We start from the raw sequence: 25,239 nt of genomic DNA, 5'->3' as shown, positions 1-25,239 counted from the left end.
CTTCACATACATGCGATTTGTAGCACTGTCGCATCGCGAGAAAATCGTGTGTTTCCATCGCCCACGTGAAAGCGGCCTAATGGTAACGTCCACGTGGCCTTATCTTTGGGAACCCTTCAGTTCTTCCTTGTCGGCTCTTCATCCTCTTCCACACCGCACATCATTCTATCATGCCGCTCCTGCATTGTACGGACACTTTTCTTCTGTTTGCCTTATTATTTTCCTGAGAGGTTATTACAGACATTGAGCATTTGACACATAATTACAGGTTAGACATTGTATGGCTTGGAGTATAATCCTCCGAACCACAAAATGTTTTCCTATTTATAATCCCGGCAATGACACGGCAAAATAAAGCATTTCAAATATTAATGCGGCTGCTGACAATCTTGGTAGCAAACAGTGAAGGCTGCCCGGCGTCTCTGTGCTAATTGACAGGGTTGCCAAGATGCACAACAGAGGATGATGAGGAGACTATATATAGAAGCTGTTCAGCAAGTCTACGAGGGGAGAAAACAATTATCCAAAGTATGACTGAATCAAATGTTAATGGAAGCTGCAGTGCCATTCCCCGGAGCCAGGATTTTTCTTCCTCAGAGTAACTAATACAGGTTTATAAGATATAACTTCACTAAAACAATTTAAAGGCACAAATCCTATTGATCACCTCAGGATAGGTCATTAATAAATGATTGGCTAATAAGGAAGATGGAACAATACCTCTGCAGCGCCACCTATTGGATGGCAGCATTCCTTCAAATCAATGTCAGACCCCTTATACAGGTCTTTATAACAATGATTGGGATCCATCTTCGTTATTTGCATAAATTACCAAGAGGAGCATGCATGGCTGTATGTAATCTCCTCACTCACCTCCCAGGTGTCTTCTCACACCTCTTCTGGGTGCTCTACTTGGGGAGAGACAATGCCATCCCGACCCACTCACCCGCTAGGTGTCTCCGCACACTTTTTGGGTGTTCTCCTTAAGGAGAGACGACACCCCTCTTCACCCTTTATTGGCTGAGGTATGCCACTTGTGATCCCGGCCAATCAGCCTAGTGGGGACATGACAAAGGTCAGAGCGGAAGCTGCTGCTATGACTCTTGTCTAGTAGCCGACGCTTGTAATTTAAGGCGCAGCTCCCATTGATTTCAGTGAGACCCCAGCTTGCAGTTACAAGTGCCTGCCACTACACAGGGGTCAGAGCAGCAGCTTACGTACTGACCTCTGTATATGGCCGCACTGACAGCATGCTCTCACTCAGCTGATTGGGTGGACTGAGCAGTAGACCCCAGCCGATCAACTATTGATGACTAGAGATGAGCGAACGTACTCGTCCGAGCTTGATGCTCGTTCGAGTATTAGGGTGTTCGAGATGCTCGTTACTCGAGACGAGCACCACGAGATGTTCGAGTTACTTTCACTTTAATCTCTGAGACATTTGCACGCTTTTCTGGCCAATAGAAAGACAGGGAAGGCATTACAACTTCCTCCTGTGATGTTCCAGCCCTATACCACCCCTCTGCAGTGAGTGGCTGGGGAGATCAGGTGTCACCTGAGTATTTAAATCAGCCCCGCCCGCGGCTTGCCACAGATGCATTCTGACAGAGATCAGGGACAGTGCTGCTGATGCTGCTGCTGCTATAGGGAGAGCGTTAGGAGTTATTTTAGGCTTAAAGAACCCCAACGGTCCTTCTTAGGGCCACATCTGACTGTGTGCAGTACTGTTGAGGCTGCTTTTAGCAGTGTTGCACTTTTTTTTTTTTTTGTATATATGGCGTGCAGAGCATTGCGTCCTCAGTCTGCAGTCATTGTACATAGTATAGGGCCAGTACTGGTGAGGCAGGGAAAGAGATATACTGTCTATATAGGCAGTGGGCTTTTTCCAAAAAATGTGGGAAAAAAAAATCTATTTGGGCTGCCTGTGACCGTTTTGAGTGTACTGCGTCTCTGCTGGGGGTAGTAGTCCTAATTAATACGCAGCTAAGTGTTACAGCAGGCTTGCGCAAAATTCTTTCCTGGCTCTGCGTTGTCCGTTACATCACCGCCGTCATCCCGTCCAGAGGGAAACAGTATACATATATATGCTGCCTACAGTATCTGTCTGCTGTCTTAGCTCAGCCTTTAAAAAAATAGAAGCAAAATACTTAAGGCCTACTACTGGCCTTTGGACACTTGACTGCTTCTGCGCTTTGAATTCCACTAGCTCAGTCATACGCACCTACGTCTCACTACAGGCTTGCGCAAAATTCTTTCCTGGCTCTGCTGTGCGTTCTGTAAGCGAAGTCAGCCTGCAACCACAGGCCAATAAGCGACACATTTAATTACAGCGTTCTGTTTATGCACTACGGGTAATACACCATGCTGAGGGGTAGGGGTAGGCCTAGATGACGTGGATGCGGGCGAGGATGCGGAGGCCCAAGTCAGGGTGTGGGCACAGGCCGAGCTCCTGATCCAGGTGTATCGCAGCCGACTGCTGCGGGATTAGGAGAGAGGCACGTTTCTGGCGTCCCCAGATTAATCTCACAATTAATGGGTCCACGGAGTAGACCTTTATTAGAAAATGAGCAGTGTGAGCAGTTCCTGTCGTGGATGGCAGAAAGTGCATCCAGCAATCTATCGACCACCCAGAGTTCTACGCCGTCCACTGCTGCAACTCTGAATCCTCTGGCTGCTGCTCCTCCTTCCTCCCAGCCTCCTCCCTCCATTACAATGACACATTCTGAGGAGCAGGCAGACTCCCAGGAACTGTTCTCGGGCCCCTGCCCAGAATGGGCAGCAATGGTTCCTCTCCCACCGGAGGAGTTTGTCGTGACCGATGCCCAACCTTTGGAAAGTTCCCGGGGTCCGGGGGATGAGGCTGGGGACTTCCGGCAACTGTCTCAAGAGCTTTCAGTGGGTGAGGAGGAGGACGACGATGAGACACAGTTGTCTATCACTCAGGTAGTAGTAATTGCAGTAAGTCCGAGGGAGGAGCGCACAGAAGATTCGGAGGAAGAGCAGCAGGACGATGAGGTGACTGACCCCACCTGGTTTGCTAAGCCTACTGAGGACAGGTCTTCAGAGGGGGAGGCAAGGGCAGCAGCAGGGCAGGTTGCAAGAGGCAGTGCGGTGTCCAGGGGTAGAGGCAGGGCCAGACCGAATAATCCACCAACTGTTTCCCAAAGCGCCCCCTCGCGCCATGCCATCCTGCAGAGGCCGAGGTGCTCAAAGGTGTGGCATTTTTTCACTGAGAGTGCAGACGACCGACGAACTGTGGTGTGCAAGGTTTGTCGCGCCAAGATCAGCCAGGGAGCCACCATTACCAGCCTCACCACCACCAGCATGCGCAGGCATATGATGGCCAAGCACCCCACAAGGTGGGACGAAGGCAGTTCACCACCTCCGGTTTGCACCACTGCCTCTCCCCCTGTGCCCCAACCTGCCACTGAGATCCAACCCCCCTCTCAGAACACAGGCACGACCGTCTCCCGACCTGCACCCACACCCTCACCTCCGCTGTCCTCGGCCCCATCCAGCAATGTCTCTCAGCACACTGTCCAGCCGTCGCTAGCGCAAGTGTTTGAGCGCAAGCGCAAGTACGCAGCCACGCACCCGCACGCTCAAGCGTTAAACGTGCAAATAGCCAAATTGATCAGCCTGGTGATGCTGCCGTATAGGCTTGTGGAAATGGAGGCTTTCAAAAACATGATGGCGGCGGCCCCGCGCTACTCGGTTCCCAGTCGCCACTACTTTTCCCGATGTGCCGTCCCAGCCCTGCGCGACCACGTCTCCCGCAACATTGTATGCGCCCTCACCAACGCGGTTACTGCCAAGGTCCACTTAACAACAGACACGTGGACAAGCACAGGCAGGCAGGGCCACTATATCTCCCTGACGGCACATTGGGTGAATTTAGTGGAAGCTGGGACCGAGTCAGAGCCTGGGACCGCTCACGTCCTACCCACCCCCAAAATTGCGGGCCCCAGCTCGGTGCTGGTATCTGCGGCGGTGTATGCTTCCTCCACTAATCCACCCTCCTCCTCCTCCTCCTACGCAACCTCTGTCTCGCAATCAAGATGTGTCAGCAGCAGCACGCCACCAGCAGTCGGTGTCGTGCGGCGTGGCAGCACAGCGGTGGCTAAGCGTCAGCAGGCCGTGCTGAAACTACTCAGCTTAGGAGAGAAGAGGCCCACGGCCCACGAACTACTGCTGCAGGGTCTGACAGAGGAGACCGACCGCTGGCTTTCGCCGCTGAGCCTCCAACCGGGCATGGTCGAGTGTGACAACGGCCGTAACCTGGTGGCGGCTCTGCAGCTCGGCAGCCTCATGCACGTGCCATGCCTGGCCCACGTCTTTAATTTGGTGGTTCAGCGGTTTCTGAAAAGCTACCCACGCTTGTCAGATGTGCTCGGAAAGGTGCGCCGGCTCAGCGCACATTTCCACAAGTCCAAGATGGACGCTGCCACCCTGCGCACCCTGCAACATCGGTTTAATCTGCCAGTGCACCGACTGCTGTGCGACGTGCCCACACGGTGGAACTCTACACTCCACATGTTGGCCAGGCTCTATGAGCAGCGTAGAGCTATAGTGGAATACCAACTCCAACATGGGCAGCGTAGTGGGAGTCAGCCTCCTCAATTCTTTACAGAAGAGTGGGCCTAGTTGGCAGCCATCTGCCAGGTCTTTGGAAACTTTGAGGAGTCTACCCAGATGGTGAGCGGCGATGCTGCAATCATTAGCGTTACCATTCCTCTGCTATGCCTCTTGAGAAGTTCCCTGCAAAGCATAAAGGCAAACGCTTTGCGCTCGGAAACGGAGGCGGGGGAAGACAGTATGTCGCTGGATAGTCAGAGCACCCTCATGTCTATATCTCAGCGCGTTAAGGAGGAGGGGGTGGAGCATGAGGAGGAGGGGGAAGAGACAGCATGGCCCACTGCTGAGGGTACCCATGCTGCTTGCCTGTCATCCTTTCAGCGTGTATGGCCTGAGGAGGAGGAGGATCCTGAAAGTGATCTTCCGAGTGAGGACAGCCATGTGTTGTGTACAGGTACCCTGGTACACATGGCTGACTTCATGTTAGGATGCCTTTCTTGTGACCCTCGTGTTACACGCATTCTGGCCACTACGGATTACTGGGTGTACACACTGCTCGACCCACGGTATAAGGAGAACCTTTCCACTCTCATACCCGAAGAGGAAAGGGGTTCGAGAGTGATGCTATACCACAGGACCCTGGCGTACAAACTGATTGTAAAATTCCCATCTGACAGCGCTAGTGGCAGAAGGTGCAGTTCCGGGGGCCAGGTAGCAGGGGAGGCGCGGAGATCAGGCAGCATGTACAGCACAGGCAGGGGAACACTGTCCAAGGCCTTTGACAGCTTTATGGCTCCCCAGCAAGACTGTGTCACCGCTCCCCAGTCAAGGCTGAGTCGGCGGGAGCACTGTAAAAGGACGGTGAGGGAGTACGTAGCCGATCGCACGACCGTACTCCGTGACGCCTCTGCCCCCTACAACTACTGGGTGTCGAAGCTGGACATGTGGCCTGAACTAGCGCTGTATGCCCTGGAGGTGCTTGCTTGTCCTGCGGCTAGCGTCTTGTCAGAGAGGGTGTTTAGTGCGGCTGGGGGAATCATCACTGATAAGCGTACCCGCCTGTCAACCGACAGTGCCGACAGGCTTACAATCATTCAGATGAACAAAGCCTGGATTTCCCCAGAGTTCTCTTCTCCACCAGCGGACAGCAGCGATACCTAAACAATACGTAGGCTGCACCCGCGGATGGAAGCATCGTTCTCTATCACCATCAAAAACGGGGACCTCTTAGCTTCATCAATCTGTGTATTATATTCATCCTCCTCCTCCTGCTCCTCCTCCTGAAACCTCACGTAATCACGCCGAACGGGCAATTTTTCTTAGGCCCACAAGGCTCAGTCATATGACTTTAGTAAACAATGTGTATACGTTTCAATTCTCAATTCAATAAAGCGTTGAAACTTGCACCTGAACCAATTTTTATTTTAACTGGGCTGCCTACAGGCCTAGTTACAAATTAAGCCACATTAACCAAAGCGATTAATGGGATTCACCTGCCTTCTTGGTTGGGCATGGGCAATTTTTCTGAGGTACATTAGTACTGTTGGTACACCAATTTTTTGGGCCCTCGCCTACAGTGTAATCCTAGTAATTTTTAGCCCACCTGCATTAAAGCTGATCGTTACCTCAGCTGAGTAGGGCACTGCAATGGGATATATTTATGTACCGCCGGTGGCTTCCTGGGACCCACCCATGCTGTCGGTCCACACGGAGTTGTAACTGCATGTGTCCACTTCTAAAGAACCCCAGTCTGACTGGGGCATGCAGTGTGGGCCGAAGCCCACCTGCATTAAACCTGACGTTACCTCAGCTGTGATATGCACCGCAATGGGATATATTTATGTACCGCCGGTGGCTTCCTGGGACCCACCCATGCTGTCGGTCCACACGGAGTTGTAACTCCATGTGTCCACTTCTAAAGAACTCCAGTCTGACTGGGGCATGCAGTGTGGGCCGAAGCCCACCTGCATTAAACCTGACGTTACCTCAGCTGTGATGGGCACTGCAATGGGATATATTTATGTACCGCCGGTGGCTTCCTGGCACCCACCCATGCTGTCGGTCCACACAGAGTTGTAACTCCATGTGTCCACTTCTAAAGAACCCCAGTCTGACTGGGGCATGCAGTGTGGGCCGAAGCCCACCTGCATTAAACCTGACGTTACCTCAGCTGTGATGGGCACTGCAATGGGATATATTTATGTACCGCCGGTGGCTTCCTGGGACCCACCCATGCTGTCGGTCCACACGGAGTTGTAACTCCATGTGTCCACTTCTAAAGAACCCCAGTCTGACTGGGGCATGTAGTGTGGGTCGAAGCCCACCTGCATTAAACCTGACGTTACCTCAGCTGTGATGGGCACTGCAATGGGATATATTTATGTACCGCCGGTGGCTTCCAGGGACCCACCCATGCTGTCGGTCCACATGGAGTTGTAACTCCATGTGTCCACTTCTAAAGAACCCCAGTCTGACTGGGGCATGCAGTGTGGGCCGAAGACCACCTGCATTTAATCGGACGTTACCTCAGCTGTGATGGGCACTGCAATGGGATACATTTATGTACAGCCGGTGGGTTCCAGGGAGCCACCCATGCTGTGAGTGCACACGGAATTCCCATTGCGGAGTTGTACCTGCCTGTGACTATTTATAAGAAACCCCGGTCTGACTGGGGCATGCAGACACCTTGACAGAATGAATAGTGTGTGGCACATGGGTTCCCCATTGCTATGCCCACGTTTGCAGCTCCTGATGGAGGTGGCACAGGATTGGATTTCTCATTGCTTCTGTACAGCATTATGGGCTATCGCCCCGCCCCTTTTAAAGAGGGTCGCTGCCTGGCCGTGCCAACCCTCTGCAGTGTGTGCCTGCGGTTCCTCCTCATGGCAGACGCACTTATAAATAGACATGAAGGTGGTGTGGCTATGAGGCCAGCGTGTGGCATGAGGGCAGCTGAAGGTTGCGCAGAGACACTTTGGTGTGCGCTGTGGACACTGGGTTGTGCGGGGGGGGGGGGGGTTGGGCAGCATGTTACCCAGGGGAAGTGGCAGCGGAGTGTCATGCAGGCAGTGATTGTGCTTTGTTGGAGGTAGTGTGGTGCTTAGCTAAGGTATGCATTGCTAATTAGGGTTTTTCAGAAGTAAAAATTGTTGGGAGGGGGGGGCCCCACTCTTGCCGCTATTGTGGCTTAATAGTGGGACCTGTGAACTTGAGATGCAGCCCAACATGTAGCCCCTCGCCTGCCCTATCCGTTTCTGTGTCGTTCGCATCACTTTCTTGAATTGCCCAGATTTTCACAAATGAAAACCTTAGCGAGCATCGGCGATATACAAAAATGCTCGGGTCGCCCATTGACTTCAATGGGGTTCGTTACTCGAAACGAACCCTCGAGCATTGGTCATCAATAGGATTTGTGTCTGGAAAACCACTTCAAGCAAATGTTTTGGTACTGCTGTGTTGTGTCAAGTTGTGATCTTAAAGTCCATAAAGGCGAAGAGCACCCCTATAGCTTCCTGTACGGTAATGTACAGCACTGCATATCCATGTATCTGCTAAATAAGTGAAATGGACAGCTAGGAGAAGCTGAACACGAAAAACCCAGTCTGCCAATGCATCATGGCCGATCAACTTCACCAAGAGAGCCTTCGAGAGGCTTTCAGGGACCATAGCTATGTGCGAGCACTGCCCATAGTTGCAACTGCAAGGATGTAGATGTCTTCCAATCTATATGTAAGCAATCCATACTCTATATGAAAGCATGGATGTGGCTCCCATTGTTAAAGGTATTGTCAGAGATAAACAGTTTTTGCAAAGGGATCCTCCAGTATGTGAACATAATATAGAGCTCATACTTATCCTCCCCACTTGTCCCCAGCTGGTGTCTCCAGGTTGTTTGCTTATAGGCTGCAGTCAGCCTAAGCCATCCCATAAACTTAACACTGCAGCTAATGACAGAGCTTGGCGAGGATCACTGAGCTCTGTCATTGGCTGCAGGAGCCTGTTAACAAGATTGGTCAGGCTGACTGCAGTCTGCAAAGATTATGTCAGCATAGAGACCTAGAGCTTCCAGCAGAGGACAAGTAGAGATAGGTAAGTATGAGCTCTTTATTATGGTTTTACATTGGGGGACCCCTTTGGAAAAAAACTTCTTTTTATCTCAGACAACCCCTTCAATAGTTAAAGAGAACCTAACACATTGAACATGGTGTCTCATCTGCAGGCAGCATTATATAGAGCAGGAGATGCTGAGAAGATATATATATACTTAGTTTACATGACATCTCAAAACGAAGAGATACAATTGTCGAAGACCTCATTGATGTTAGGAATTAGTGAGTAACATTTTGGTATTCCATTGGAGAGGTGGCTGTTCTACTACTAGGAAATGAATGTACATTAGCAAAACCTATGAAAGAGCTCATTCCTAGCTGTTGGGACCAGAGGCGTAACTTGAAGCTCCTAGGCTCCAATGCAAAATCTGTAACAGGGCCCTAAATTATAATGCTTTATTCATAGTATTGGGCTCCCTATATGGAAAAGAGAGGCCTTATGAGACCCCTAAGGCTGCTCAGCCCGGGTGCAACTGCATCCTCTGCATCCCCTATAGTCACGGCTCTGGTTGGGACTATATCAACCTCCGGCTACTTTCACATTCTGTTTTTTTCTACGTACCTGAAAGAACCCTAAGGAGGGAACTGAGAATGTAGTGAAATATCGAATGTGAAAGTGGCCTTACTTTGATTGATATTTCACTGACATTGTCACGAAACATAATTATGGAGAACCCCAACCTGAAGAAGACTTCTGGTAGACAGTTCAAGTGAGGCACCTGAAAAGCCAAATACAAAATGATTAAGAAACTTACCTTGGCTCTTGTACTGTCCCTCCAATACAATGAAATCTCTCAGGCACAGTTTTCCATTCTCGTGCCATCTTAACCATGGAACCGGCATCAAGAACACCATAGCCGAACAAGTGGTTAAACTCCAAGCCAACACCATTCCTCCTCCACTTATGAACTTCATCATGAAGCTGGTTTCTTTTAGATGTTAGTACTGTTAGGTGTTGTAAATCTCTCCACGTGAGATCTGGGCTATTATAAGACAAGGTACATTACAATATTGAAGGAACATTAGATAAATCAGATATTAAACTACAGATACATGTCAATTTCCTTACTATCACCAAGTCACACTCACAGGGGTGCAGGAATCTGAAAAATGCCACCTGACGAAAAATGGTTGCTTGGGACTTTTACTGTTGATGGCTTATCCTCAGCATAGGTTATTAATAGTTGATTGGCAGGGGTCCGCCAACTGGGATCTCCACCGATCAGCTGATCAATGGGCCTGCTGTCAGGGCAGTGCAGACTGCGCTGGAAGCAGATAACTCCATCTATATTGCAGTAGCCCATGTTGCACGTGACTCAGTGCAATGTTCTTGCGCTATATGAACAATATCTTTATGCGTGGATATTGGAGTATTTTTGTGTACTGCTATTTAGCCTAATGAGTTCCAGATGTGTTGTTTTTCCCAGAAATTACTCAGCATATTGCACATCTCCTTCCATATTGCACGGCATTTGCACAGGCCCATGGACTTCTATGGGTACTTTTGGTGTGCAAATGCGCACAAACATAGAGTGTAGTGTCCCAGAACTACATTCTGGACCCCTCCACAACTGTCATACATGTTTGTCCTATGTGGGTGCACTGTGCAAAACTGTCATGTCGATTTTCTGTATGTGTGTTGCACAGCTGCAGCGTCTGAGGGGTTAACCCCTCTTAAAATCATTGCCTGTGAGCTCTGCTGCATGTTGAATGTAGCTATCTACAGTGTCATGTTACATGGTATGGATGAATCAGATTGTGAATGGAAGTGAGTGAGCCTAAATGTTTCTACCCCAAAAGTCCCATCACCAGAGAGCCAGTGACTGTACGTTTCCTTAACCAAGATCAGTGCAGAAGTCTACCAAACCTCTGAAAATAATCTTAAATCTGTTTATGATTCCTATGCGGCCGTCTGAAGTCTGGATCTCCATATAGTGGTACACCTTTAACTGACACCCACGAGTGCTGAAGTCTATGAGAGCAGGGTGATATTTACTGCCATTCTGTGGCCATTGACTTTCATGCCAAGTTTGCTGAATAATACTAATCTGCCTGCACTGTAAAGTCTGCGTACTGAAGTTTCTCGTACCATGTTTGAAAGTCACTAGCAAAGTTTTACCGGGCCTCTGCGGTTCCGGAGGACCCGAGGTACTATACACTTGTCCAGTGTTATTACTCTGCCGTGTATGAATGCCGTTGTGTGGAACGGTGGCGTCACGAACTGACAACTACTACTCCCCTCATCCTGAGGACTACTGGTCCTATCCTGCACTGCGGTAACTCCCTCCGAGACCAGGAGTTAGTAAGTGCCACCGTGACAGGTCCATGCACTACACCCTCCCATCTCCAGCCGTATGCGTTTCCCTGCAGCATCCCATATCACTTGGGTGTTGCAGAGTGGCTAATGTTTGGCGTCCCTCACAGGACACGGCAATTATTTTTGGCGTCACGAACAGGCTACCACAAGAGCATGCTGCGTTTTTCTTCTGCATGCGTGAAGTGCGCGCCTAAAAAAAGAAGTGTGAGTCAACTCATTGAAATCATACACGTATGTACTGGACATGCAAATTTTGTGCATGCAAAAACACGCCCACGTGAATCCACTCTTAGTCTGACACTGAAGGCGAATTGACACAGATGTATTTGCATGCGCAAAAAGCAGAGAAAAGAACTCATTGATTTAAACGGGTTCATTTTCATTCCCTTTTTAGTGAAAAATTACGCAGCATGCTCTACCTTTGCATTCGTGCACCCAAAGCCCCTAAAGAAGTCTATGGGTGGGTGCGCAAATGCATGTGCAATACGCAACGTGATATGCATTTCCAGAAGGAGTAACAAAGTATCGAAACAATGTAAAAATCTAAAAAAAAAAAGATGCTCTCGAATTCTTATTTTACAATCAAAAACACAAATGATAAGACGTATTTGAACATATTTACAGTCATATCCTCAGATAACGTACCTTGCCTCCAGGGCTAAAGCAAACACCCCAGCTGCTTCTGGCGCCGCTGCAGATGTTCCGGAATGACGTAGTGTACAGTTGCCATATAAATCCGTTGTCGCCTGAAAACACAAATTAAAAATTTATAGGTCACGGAATATAATGAAAGTCATGTGACTCCTAACTCATCTGGATGCGATCAAATATTTATCACGCGGCGCCCCCAGGATAATAGGTTTTAGATTCTGATTAAGTCAATCAAATATTTCCTTACAGCAGAGAAGGTCTCAATCCAATCTGCCCACAGACCGCTGCCGAGTCTTATTATCGTCTTTATTAACAGAATCCAATTACGGAAAATAATAGTAATCATACACATGTACCGCGGACTACCGGAGAGTCGCACACCGGAGAGGAGTGATAGGGGGCGGATATACATACAAGCCTGCCTAGGGTTCCGTGCCATGAATTCTCCTGTTATGGCCAACGTGTATACAGAAGGCTGGCTTCACGCGAATGTATCTGCGTGTGCAAAACGTGGCTAATAGAATCCATTGATTGCAATGGGTTGGGACACATTTCCTTATTTGATGCGCACATTTTGGACACACCATTTTTTGAACCCCTTAGTGACCAGCCCATTGCCTTTTTACGTCCTGCCCAAGTGGGCTTTATTCTCTAAGGACGTAAAAACATGTGTCCTGCAGAGAATAAAGCCACGTGGGCTCTGGACGTAACAGCTCCATGCTGTCGGTGCCCGCAGGTAGCCGACAGCATGGAGCTGTCATCCTGGGCTGCGGGGAGTCCCCCCGGCAATACGATCGGCGCTATGCAATGGATAGCACCGATCGCATAAAAGTTGACAAAAGTCTTAAAAAAGTTAAAGATTCAGCTGCCCTCATGGATCAGATCCATGGGGGCAGCTGAAATTACTCACCCCCGTCTGCCGCACTGCTCCCCGCTGGCCTGGTCCTCCGGGCCCCGAAGCTGGCCTTCTGCGCATGCGCGCCAGGCGGCATTACATCAGCCGCATGCGCAGAAGGCCCGGAGCCGCGGGAAATTTAAAATCTCGACGAGTTTTGATCGCTTTTTATTCAATTTTTTTCTTGAAGATGGGGGGACCACTGCAGTTTTTTTCCTACAGCGTTCAACATGCAAGATTATTAATGTGATATTTTAATAAATTTGGTCTTTACAGACGCCAGGATAACAATTTTTAATCATTGTTTTATTTTTTTAATGTAACAACTGGGAAAAGTCTTTTTTTTAAACTTTTAATATTTTGGATTTTTTTCTAATACTTCTAAAATTGTATTTTACTTACTGTTATTTTACTGATTTTTAAAGCCCACATAGAAGACTTGAGCGTGCAACCATTTGATTGCTTATACAATGTAATGCAATACTATGATATTGCATTATACTGTATTTAAAACGGCATTCTATGCACCACACCATGGAGAGGCTGTTCGGGACATCTCAGTCCCTGTCTAGACATATAAAAGTCACTGTCAGAACTGATAGTGACATTTAAATAGTTAACAATTGCCATCAAGATTATTTCCGATCACAGCTTTCAGCTGTCAAAGACAGCCGACACCCAACATATATGGAGTGCCTTTGGTTTCCGAGCCCGATCCACACAATGAAACCCGACGTGTGCTCTACATTTATAGGGATGCACACAAACACATATACACTTGGTCAATCATTGGAGGAGAGCATTTTTTATATACATGGCATCAGGGGCGTAAGTAAAGGCTCAGGGGCCCTGATGCAAAAGGTGAGCTGGGGCCTCCCTTCTATCTGTATCTGTTCTCGTACCCAAACCTAAACCATGCTGCACAGAGACATAACTTGAAGCTTCTGGGCCCCAATGCAAAACCTGTAACAGGGCCCCCAACTATAATGCTTTATTCATAGTACTGGGCTCCCTATATGGAGAAGAGAGACCTTATGGGCCCCCTAAGGCTCCTGGGCCCGGGTGCAACCGCATCCCCTGCACCCTCTATAGTTAAGCCCCTGCATGGCACATTTTCTGTGTATACCCCAGTCAGACGTTTAGGTGGCAGATGAGCACCTCCAATGGAAAGTTGTTGATTTGAACCATGTTTATTGTTCTGTTGCAGAACGTTGTGAAGTGTGGTGGAATTACGTTGGGTAATATCCTGTAGACCACGTGAAAAAAAGTGGCCCATTTGTCATGGTCGAGAAAGGAAGGGGCAACAAGATGCCAATGAAGTGTGGGGATGCAAGTGAAACAAAAGTGTTCTATAAATCATCTGTTACTAGGGAGATTTTATATATATATACTGTATATATTGGGGAGTCACGTTCCTGTAACACATAAGTCATAAGTCTCTTGTCATCTCTGGACCTGTGCAGAGTAAACCTGGTGTCTGTTATGGTCATTGGTAATGGTCGATGGTATTCCCTATCGTCATCTTTCATTAGCCATGGCTAGCACTATGTTCCATGTGTTGTTTGTGGCAGTGGCCACATCTGATAGTTTTCTGATTCCCATAGACTGTGAGCACATGCCCAGTCCACCTTTTAAAGAGTCAGCGCGTGCAACTAGCTTTCCAGTCCTGAACTAATCCTGACAGGTCGTGGGCTATTTAGGACTACTCTGATCATCAGCAGGTCCCTGAGGAATCAATCTCAATACTGTGTGAAGGTGTAAGATTGTTTCTGTCTGAACTCCTGGTATTTGATCACTGCCTGAACCACCCAGCTTTCCAGACCCCTTCCTATCCTGACCATGGCTCATTATTTGACTGTGCTTTCCTTGTATACTACCTGCCCTAACCCTGGGACTAATCTTCATTGTGAGAGCATTCAACCTGTCCTGGCTCCAGCTCTATTCTAAGATTAGAGCCCTGTCTACACGGTCCGATATGGTATTACAGAAAACTTGACAAGTCCCTCAGCTGCCCCTTAACTGAGACTATTTCTAGGGCAATGGCCTGTGGATCCAGATCCCAATTGGTGGGGTGAAAGCTAGGGACCCCCAGGTTCTGCTGCTGGATCTAATCCCAAGTCCAATCATTTCTGAGGCACAATAGATCCACATCTGCTGCCTTGACAGTGCCTAAGCCCACAACAGGGCAAAATGGAGTGCGCATGGGCTGGTTGTCAGCAGATTTCCATTGCACATGTGCAGGATCTGAGGAGCCGGCCCACAGCCGAGGAGACCGCTGGGTAGATTGAGACCTTGTCACGGGCTCTACCATCTCCTCCCCTTGGGGTAGCATGGGACCTGTCCAAGTTACTGCTGAGGGAGTTTCACGGGGGTAACCCAAGTAGTGGTTTACCTGAATGTTCTTTTGTCATGATCACATGACATACAACATGATACATTTTTCAGACATAACCCAGACGTTAACCCACTCAGTGTACAGAGGTGCAATACACAGTCATGCAACATATAAAACACTGACAACACGTAGGCACAAGACAAATGCATTCATACTTATGGAGGGGGCACCCGTTAACTCTGGACCACTACACTTGCACCACCCTTGAGGTCCAAAGATGACAAACAGCTTCTGGGGATGTCTTCTATGTCAGCCCAAGGGAGAGGAGCGGCTAATAATGAAACGGACCACCTCTACTTTAATTATGATCACCTTACATGTAATATACAGTATAATGAACTACGCTGTATTGTTAGGTCTCTTTTTTGTCAATCTTTGAGGTTTTATTGGATAACTAAGTTAATATTCATTAATATTCATTTTGTTTCCCTTTTTTTCCATTGAGTTATTAGATTTTAGCCTGTATAAACAAGGAATCACCTGTAGCGTATTACACCAGCCTATAAAATACTAAAAAGTTCATTGAAAACCACATGATCTGATGAATGCGTAATTTTAACGCAGGCCTTCTGTTTTCCAGCTAAGTAACCGAACCAACGTAATGCGAAAGACGTTTGGAGTGTTTAAATATTAATATTTTTCTCATCAGCCAACAGGGAAAGCATCATTGGGCTTTCTATCATTTCTAATGAGTCCTAACAATAGAACATCTGCTGTTTCCATTGTGAGCCCGGCGCTTGATGACGCCTCTGGGCCGGCTGGAGCATTACAGTATTTGCACTTACCACACCGGCTTCAGGATTCCTTTTCCTTCCATTGCTGAATGTAGAGGCCAGGGTTGAAGAGCAGCTTTCATCATACAACGCTGTCCGGCCATCATTTATAGCAGAATTGATGGAGATTGTCCACATGCTTGATGCATAACCATCGCAGTTACAGTCATCGTAACTTCCACCATCTCCAGAGGCCCACACATAAATGCTGCCCTTACCTCCACGGCCCTGATAAAGCAACAATGTATCAAATGTTATAATAGCTGAGCAAATTATGAGTCTGGTCAAACAATATCAGAAACCCAGATCATGCAGTGAGATATATAATGGATTCATAACAGTCAAATGATCAACAGATCTGCCGAAGCTCCAGAGATGGTTCAACAGTATGGATAAATGTCCCTATAATTGTTGTATTGGGGTCATACGGCATTGGGTATAAACAAGCAGTCCATCCTGCCTCTTGAAAGAAAAGTTTTGTCTCCTTTCACAATTAGACTTAATTTCCACAAGCATATGGTGTCTCCCAATATAGACATCATTATAATCGGAGCTGCTCATATCAATGCATGCTTTGTCTCCTACATTGGTTAATTAGAAAAATGATTATTGTGTGCACTTCTGCTCTTCTCTATACAAGTGGAGGTACATTTTAAAGGCCATGGATACATTTGGAGGACACATTCTATTTTTGCTTAAATGCAGGTATTTTAGGCTGACAGTCATCTTTGCAATAGGGTTTCATTAAATATTTTTCTCTGTTTGTCTTCTGCACCTTCTACATATCACTGTTTATAGAAACTAGAGTCTAAAGGCCCATTTAGACACAACGATTATCGCTCAAAAGCCATCCTTTGAGTGATAATCATTGCGTGTAAATGTGCCCATCTTTCACTTTTCTGCTGAACGATGAATTTCAGTTCTGCATAAAATCCATCGTTCGGCAGAACAGCTGATAAGCAGGACCGTGCTCTGTGCTCTGCCGGGGGAGAGCTGATAACAGCTGATTACATTTTCTCAGCTGTCAGCCCCGCGCGGATCAAAGGGAATGTATTCAGGGAACAGCGGGTGGTGTGTTCCCTGAATACAGCTCCCAGCGACTGACACACTACTAATTGGTACTAATAGGCATAGTTTATGCAAAATGATTGCTCAAAAGCCATCTTTTGAGCAATCATCTTTGTGGTGTAAATGCACCTTAAGTCTCAACCAGAGATCTGTTAGTACGCTAGACTGACTGACAAGTAGACAGTGACCCAAATTTGTCATGCTAAAAGTCTTCAAAAAAGAAAGCAAGGCTTTTGTTAGGCATCAAGCATGGTGGGAATCACAGAGTTCTCAGCCTTATCTTTACTGTATAATAAGACAACATAATATATCTTCTGAAAATTTGCATCAAGACGGATGTAGGGATAAACAATATACTGAAAGCAATGCTGGCCTAAGATGGACCTTTTTAGCAACCCCGGTCATAAGAAAAAAGATGATATACATTGCACTGCCTGTATTTTGCTAATGTAGAAATCAGCAATACATCCACACCAGAACAACTCCCCAGGGAATACATACATCACCAGAACCAAGGTTGTAATATAAATACAGAACTAGAAATAACCTCAGTACATAAATACAGCACCAGAACTAAGCTGATAAAATATAGCACCAGAACCAAGCTGATAACATAAGTATAGCACAAGCTTATAACATAAATACAGTATCTGAACCAGGCTCACAACATAAATACAGCATAAAAACCAAGCTCAGTACATACATACAGAACCAGAATCTAGCTCATTACATAAATACTGCAGCGGAATTGCCCTCAAAACATAAATACAGTACCCGAACAAAGCTCATAACTTAAATACAGCAACAAAACCAAGCTCAATACATAGTTATAGCCCCAGAATCAATCTCATAACACTAGAATCAGCCTCACAACATAAATACAGCACCAGAACCAAGCTTATAACATATATACATCACCACAACTAACTCAAAACATAAATACAGAAACAGAACCAAGCTCTATTTAAAGCACCAGAACCAACTGATAACATAAATACAGTACCTGAACAAAGTTCACCCAATATAAAAAAGCCTACAGGTTTTTTCGTGCACCACACTTTGACCCCTTTGCGTGACTTTTGGTGGATGATTTTGGTGTCATTAGATTTGTTGCATTCTCACCACCGCCGTAAAATCATAATATTTGAGTTTGATACATTGAGTGACCTGTCAGGCGAGTTGAAAGTTGCAAGGTTAAGTCTACTGGTGCTGTTGTGCTTCAGCCAAAAGCGCCACTAGAGAGAGTGAAGTGTTGCTAAGCGACGTCCATAGCAAGCCGTGAACAGCAAACAGTTGAAACGGAATACTAGGCTCAGAAGAGAGAGAGAGAGACAGACAAAAAGAGAGAGAGAGAGAGACCTGTAGGCTTTTTCATATTGTATATCTGCTCCAAATACAAAGTGACACTCTAAATAATCACCCAACCAAGCAGATTTAGAAGTTCACAACAACCATTTTTCCAAACATCGGATCAATCCAGTAACATAAATACAGCATCAGAACCAAGCTCAGTACATAAATACAGTAGTAGAACTAAATGTTTGTGTTTCGAAGGTGCAGATGGGCTGATTGTGGCACCTTGGAACATCGGAAGGGAGGCACGAGAGCCAGTAGGATGTTGATTCATGTACCTCAACAAAACACTGCTGCACAGAGGAAGAAGATAATCTGTCATGGCAGATTTAAGGGGAGAGATCACCCACAGCCTACTTCCACCTGGTGACCCCCTACAAACTGGTGGACAGCGCCCTGCGCAACTGCACAAAATTCATGTAGCTAATGCCAGTCATGCTTAAAAATGATTTGCAAGCAACAAAAGTAAAAAAGTACTTAGCTGCAAGTCAAGAGCAACTGTCCTTACCACAAGCTTACTTAGCAAAGGGTGGGGATGTTGGATTTCGTTTAATAAGAAGATGGGGCCAGAATAGGGAACTAAATAGTTAATTTAGCTTAGTCATTTTTACTTTAATACAATTGTGGAAGGACCTATGAAGAACTTTCTGCATGCAGCAGGGACCTTCCACTGCCATTGTTGCACTTGACCAGAAGAAAAGAAAAGAGGAGCTCTCGGATTGGTCGAGTGGCGGAGCTAACCGGACACGACGTGAGAAAGGAGCCCTGGTTGGAGGAGACTGGGGAATTTTTCTTTCTCTTAGCTATATCACAGCAGGAAAATATAAAAGTGCTGAGAGGCAGGAAAAACAGGGTAGTGACTAGATAGAGAGCCTGATGGAGGGGTAAGGATGTCTGCAGCCATCTTATTGACTTTCTTCCCTGTCCTGTCACTGGGGAAGCTACTGAACCTTCCTGCAACCCCCTGTTGAGCTGATGGCTTACCCAATACTCTGAGTGAAGCCTGCAGTTGTCTTCAAGACCTGAAACACTTTCACGCCATGCCTATGCTCTATGCTTTCATCGAAGAGCCAGATAAGCCCCAGCATCACAAGCTGAAGATGGCAGAGAACCTCCCTAGGACCAGCTGCATGAGTACTGTAGAACTTAGCTCAAGTTTCAGGTTGGCAATTACTGTTACTTGGGTTAATAATGGGTTTTCAGTCTCAGTCAGACTCTCTATAGCCTTTACATAGCTCAGGTGCTGCCTCCTCAGGGCTTATCTATCCGTGAATCAAAGTTAAACTGTGATTATGCAAATTCTACTGTTAAAGACTCTTTCAGACTACCACGTTAAATAGAAAATGGTGTGCCTGCAGTTTACACAAATATGTGTGATAGTCTTCTTTCTCTACAAAGTTTCTTTAAATCAGGCACTTGCGTCACGACTTTCTAACTTCATCACACTGCTAGATCCTGTTGTATACCTTCTCTTGTGTACAAGATTGTATAGAGCCAACTGTACTCATCCCCACTGTGACACGGCTTCTTAGCTATCCCTCAGAAACCGCTCAGAGAGTGCAGATCTCTTCCTGCTTGTCGTAGTTGTTATACCTTTCTCATAGTTTATGACCATCTCCGTTGTTCAAATAAGTGTGGATATGGCAAACATTCAATTGCATTTACCTTGTTCACCCCATCCGCCATAGCCTGTAAAGTCAGTTCTCTTGGTCCATCCACTGTCTTGCCATCATCAGTAGGCCCCCAGCTGGCACTGTAAATATCTATAATCTGTGGCATGTGGCTGATGGAGGAAGCTTCAATTATATCCGTCATAAAGGGTTGATCCAACATACGAATTCCTGTTATTAAACAATGGTGGTAGTTTAAATATAGGATTATTTGGTAGATTTGTAGGCATTGTTGTTCAACTTGATCCACAGATTCTCATACTGACTATATCCTTAATTATTTTGAGGGTCATCCAAAAAAATTCTAAATCATGCAGATAGGTGATAAGGATAGATAGATAGATAGATAGATAGATAGATAGATAGATATGAGATAGATAGATAGATAGATAGATATGAGATAGATAGATAGATATGAGATAGATAGATAGATAGATAGATATGAGATAGATAGATAAATAGATAGATATATAGATATGATATACATAGACAGATAGATATGAGATAGATAGATAGATAGATAGATATTAGAGAGATGATATATAGATAGATAAATAGATAGAGATATTTGATGGGATTTGTTATTCAATTTGCAATAGGTTTGATAACAAAAACAGACACATTTTGGTGCATGCCATTTTTGCAACTTTTTGATTCTACCGCACTCTTGCTACTTCCCAAAAAGTGTGTAGCATTTAGAGGAAGCAGGTGGGGCTTTCCACAGTCCAGCATGCTTACTATACTTTACACTAGAAATTCATACATTGCCTTATCCTGTACTTATCCTGAGTTAGATCCTGTATTATACTCCAGAGCTGCACTCACTCTTCTGACTAGTAATATATCAGCATGTCCTACTCCCTGCAATTGCTCTATGCCTTCACATCCCTATCACACATCAAAGCCCTGTTGCACTATACATTGATGCCCCTGTGGCTGTTGTGAAGCTCAATGAATGAGTTTGCTCTTGGGCAAACTCAAGAAAAACAACTCAATCTGGAATCTGACTCCTGAAATGCCTTCAAATTGTCAACCTCTCTAAGTATCTTCCCTTTGCCTAGATACTACTAGCATGCGATGGATTAAGTTTTACGTTTTCCAGTTGGGATACATTTCTATTCCTGGCGGAGAACCTCCCAGATATTAATCTGACTGGCGATTTGCTGTTTAAAACATGGGGTTTTCCGAACTTCTGGAAGGTTCTGTATGTCCCCGGATGCGGGAGTAAAGAACTGAACCAAATTGTATTTTGAGGCCTTTTTTCTTTATGTAAGTTCCATCCTCTGAGACACCAAATAAACCAGCAAACCGTGGTAAAAGGATATAAAAAACTGCATTGATGGTATCCTTAGCTGTTTGCATCTACCATTCTGGCAAACAGATGGAACTTTTACAATAAACAGTATTAATGGTCATATAAAGGCCCCTTTACACGCACCTGGCCTGTATTTGTTAGAATACTTGCAAAAAGGCATGGGATATCGTAGTAGATTATGCCACTGGTGTAACTATAGAGGATGCATGGGATGCGGTTGCCCCCCGGCCCGGGAGCCTTGGGAGGGCCCATAAGGCCTCTCTTCTGCATAAAGGGAGCCCAGGAATATGAATAAAGCATTATAGTTGAGGGCCCTGTTACAGGGTTTGCATTGGGGCCTAGGAGCTTCACATTACGCCTCTGGATTATGCTATTCGATACAGTGAGACCCAGTCCAAAAAACATACTTCACGCAAAACATTTTTTTGTATAGCATTGTGCAAACGTTTCAGGCAGTTGTGGAAAAAATGCTGAAAGACGTCTGATTAATTCCAAATGTATTCTCTAGCAGGACAACAATCCCAAACATCCAACCATCTTCAGCATAAAGAAGAACAAGGAGTCCTGGAAGTGCTGATATGGCCCTACATAGCCCATCATCATCATCATCCAGTCTGTCTGTCTGAAGAGATGGAAGGATTTGAGCAAGCCGACATCCACAGAAGATCTGTGCTTAGTTCTCCAAGATGTCTGGAAAATTCCTTCAAAAACTGTGTGCAAGTGTATCTAGAGGAACTGATGCTATTTTGAAGCTGATGTTCAGCCACTTTACATTTTTTTAATTGACCAAAAAAACTATTAACACTTCTATTTTCTTACTTTGCATCACTTCTTCCACACCCGCTGAAAACATTTGCATGATGCTGAACATTAAACAGAGGCCATAAACATGATATGAACAGTCATACATTTACTCATATATACGTATATTCTGTACCTCTTATGTACAGTAGGTGGCAGCATAAACTAGAACAAACCAAGCAAGTAGAAGTGCATTACAATTTATTGTGAAGCTGTTTCCTAGGTAAGGCTGGGTTCACACTAGCGTTGCCTTTCCCATTGTTCGGCTTGGCCTTCAGAGCCGAACAACAGAAAAAATGAAAGTGCCAGTCCTGGCATATGCTGTACCCAAACACACCCCATTGACTATATTGGGGTCCCTCCAGCTTCTGGCATGATACACTTCTTTGAGCTGGATCTGTGCTGTTTGGACCCTCCAGTGCATTTGATCACTGAGCCGTATCCTGCTAAACCAATAAATAAGTAGATACAAGATGTAAAGATACTATACCGGCAACTTTTGAATTATACGCGACTCCCACCCCGCATATGTTGTTGTTGGCAGCAGCAGATACTTCTCCCGCACATCGAGTTCCATGGCTATGGTAAAAAAAAATCAAAAACATAAGAAATCTAGTTATATGCTAAAAGAATGCAGAATAATGTGTTGCACCATTAAATTGGGCTTTTAGCACAATAGCGTACAGTCAGATAATACGGAGGATAACAGTTAATGAAATTGTCCTATTTTTCATCCAATCAATCACAATTCTTTTTTATATCAATGTGATCCTGCGGTTTCAGGACAAAATTCTATCCCAGGACTGAAGGGCCCGGGGAGTGGGGGGGGGGTATTACCCGAGTTGTTCTTCTCTGTAGCCCCTCTGATCCATCAGCTTCAGGAATGTTTCCAGCTGTTCAAAATGGCTGTAGCAATTTTCTAACTACCTAATGTACACTGAATACTGCTATCTGATTGGCCAATGCCCATCACGTGAGCAGCTCTGGTCAATCAGACAGCAGGTATAGTGCATTGGTAGTCTAACACTATGGCCGCCTGCACACGGGCGGAAATCCCGCGGCGGGATTATCCGCGGGATTTCCGCCACTGAAAGTCTGCATAGGAGTGCATTACAATACGCACTCCTATGCAGACGGCCGCGGTTTGGCCACGCAAAATGTCGCGCGGCAAACAAACCGCGGCATGTCCTATTTCTGTGCGGGGCTCGCAGAGCCTCGCACAGAAAAGTCACTCACCCGGCCGCCGGCTCCGGTCTGCACATGCGCCGGCTGCCCGTCAGCCGGCACATGAAAGAGCCGGGGCCGCCAAGCGTGGGTGAGTACGCGCTCGTCCCTGCAGGCGCTGGGGTCGGGTCCTGCGGCGAGAATTCTCGCCGCCGGATCCGACCCGCCCGTCTGCAGGCGGCCTATCAGTGCACTATGGAAATTAGGCAGTTTGAAGACTGTGTTGGCCATCCTGCACGCCTGAAAACAGGACACAGAAACTGTGGATCAGAGGGACTGCAGGGAAGAACAACTGCAGGTAGTATACCCCCCCCTCCGGAGCAGGGAAAGAAGTTTGTCCTGAAACGGGACAGTCGCTTTCAGACGGTACAATATTACAACATGGTTTTACATACAGAGTAAGCTGCGCCAAATCCAATAAAGACGGAAGCCTATTTTTACATTTGGCGCATCTTGGGCAGGCCGTCTGACCGCCATAACTATTTAATTGTTCTGTCTATACAGTTGAGTGATGGCTCATTTTTTGCGGGGCATCCTGCAGTTTTTATTGGTACTATATTGGAGGTTATATGACTTTTTCACTGCTGTTTGTTACATTTTTTTCTTGGAGACAGAGTGACCAAAAAACCCCACAATTCTGGCGTTGTGTATTATTTTCGAACAACGTTCACAATGCGGGGTAAATAATGTGTTATTTTGGTGGATTGGACTTAGTGATACCAAATATTCTTTTATTTGTTTCTTTTTTTATTATAAATATGGGGAAAGTTAAAAAAAAAATTGTTCTGGACTTCCAAACAACAATCAGGACATTTTAATCCCTCTGTCAAACTTGAGAGTGGCATTTAGAGGGTGAACAGCCCCGATCTGCATCAGTCCTGATCACAGCTGTTGTGGGCAGGTGTTGACTATCACAGACAGCCAGCATCGGCTTTGTATGGAGCAGGATTACCAATGAGTGAATATAAGCCAGAGTCTTTTTCAGGAATAGATAAGTATGTACAGACAGACTGTTTCAGGGTGTTTGCCCCTCATCAGTGGCTGGCTAGTGAGAGATCTTTATATGGGTCTCCTTGGGGAGAGCACCCAGTGAGGAGACTTATAGGGCCATGCACGTTCCTCTGGGAAATTTATGCAAATGGGATAATAGAATAATGCCTCTGCAGCACCACCTATTGGAAGGCAGCATTCCTGCAAGTCAATGCCTAACTTTTTAACAACCCTTGTAACAATGACTATTCCATCTTCCGGTTTCCATAAATTTCCCAGGGGAGCCTGGATTTCCTCATGTCTCCTCACTATGTGCTCTTTCTAAGGAGAAACCATACCCGTCTTGACCTACATCGAAGGCCTCTCACTAGTCAAGCAAGCAAACCTACTGCACAGTGACAAGTAGCAAATCCCTTGAATCAGTCGGTCTGTACACGGTTACCTTCTCCTTCTAGGGAAGACTCTGGCATTGGCTTACAATTCCCAGTCATTGTAACAAAGCTTGTTAAAAAAAATCTGACATTGACTTGCAGGAATGCTTCCTTCCAATAGGTGGTGCCGCAGAGGCATTATTTCATATTCTGATGACATATTGCCTTTAAAGAGTTAATATTTCTCCTTTTTGTCTAATTGCTAAGTGTAACAAGGACTACGATTGCAAAGGATGATTTGTTGCGTGCAGTGGAGGGCTAGAATTGCACAAAATATTAAGCTTTTCCTTTATTACCTGGATGGCCATGCAGGGTTGAAGTAATTAACTATTACATAAGTCACCTCCGTGTAGAAGCTGTAATGTGGCATGGCTCATTGAGTTTGCTAACTTATGATAATGAGCATAATCCCTTACATACCCTGCAATAAACAGGTCTTGTAAACAGGGCATTTTACACATAATTTAACATCCTAAGTCTCAATCCCATCGATTTACTCGGCTTCAAAAGTTCAAATCCATTATTTACACAGTCAAGATCTGTCAAACGCCAGAAGATTGGATGACTAAGCCCTTGTGTCTTGGTATCATTTAGGATATTTCAAGTTTTGAAGGGCATGAGGATAGGAGGTTGCCAAGTTCTGTTAAGAATAAAGGCAGGTGACAACAACTG

At 46.0% G+C, this 25,239-nt stretch overlaps 1 protein-coding gene across 1 annotated transcript in view; it reads right to left on the bottom strand.

The window, feature by feature from the left end:
• PCSK2 (proprotein convertase subtilisin/kexin type 2) overlaps nt 1-25,239 on the bottom strand; it is a 208,000-nt gene that overhangs the window by 9,392 nt on the left and 173,369 nt on the right. The window contains exons 7-11 of the mRNA XM_066595463.1: nt 22,413-22,501; nt 19,802-19,977; nt 15,728-15,943; nt 11,647-11,747; nt 9,440-9,667 (exon numbers count right to left, since the gene is read on the bottom strand). Coding sequence (XP_066451560.1) covers nt 9,440-9,667; nt 11,647-11,747; nt 15,728-15,943; nt 19,802-19,977; nt 22,413-22,501 — 810 coding nt within the window. The remainder of the gene's footprint in view (nt 1-9,439; nt 9,668-11,646; nt 11,748-15,727; nt 15,944-19,801; nt 19,978-22,412; nt 22,502-25,239) is intronic.

The sequence above is a fragment of the Eleutherodactylus coqui genome, chromosome 3, assembly GCF_035609145.1.
Source record: "Eleutherodactylus coqui strain aEleCoq1 chromosome 3, aEleCoq1.hap1, whole genome shotgun sequence".
NCBI classification, from domain to species: domain Eukaryota; kingdom Metazoa; phylum Chordata; class Amphibia; order Anura; family Eleutherodactylidae; genus Eleutherodactylus; species Eleutherodactylus coqui.
Note: the sequence above shows the minus strand (reverse complement) of the source record. Positions and strands in the feature narration are given on the sequence as shown.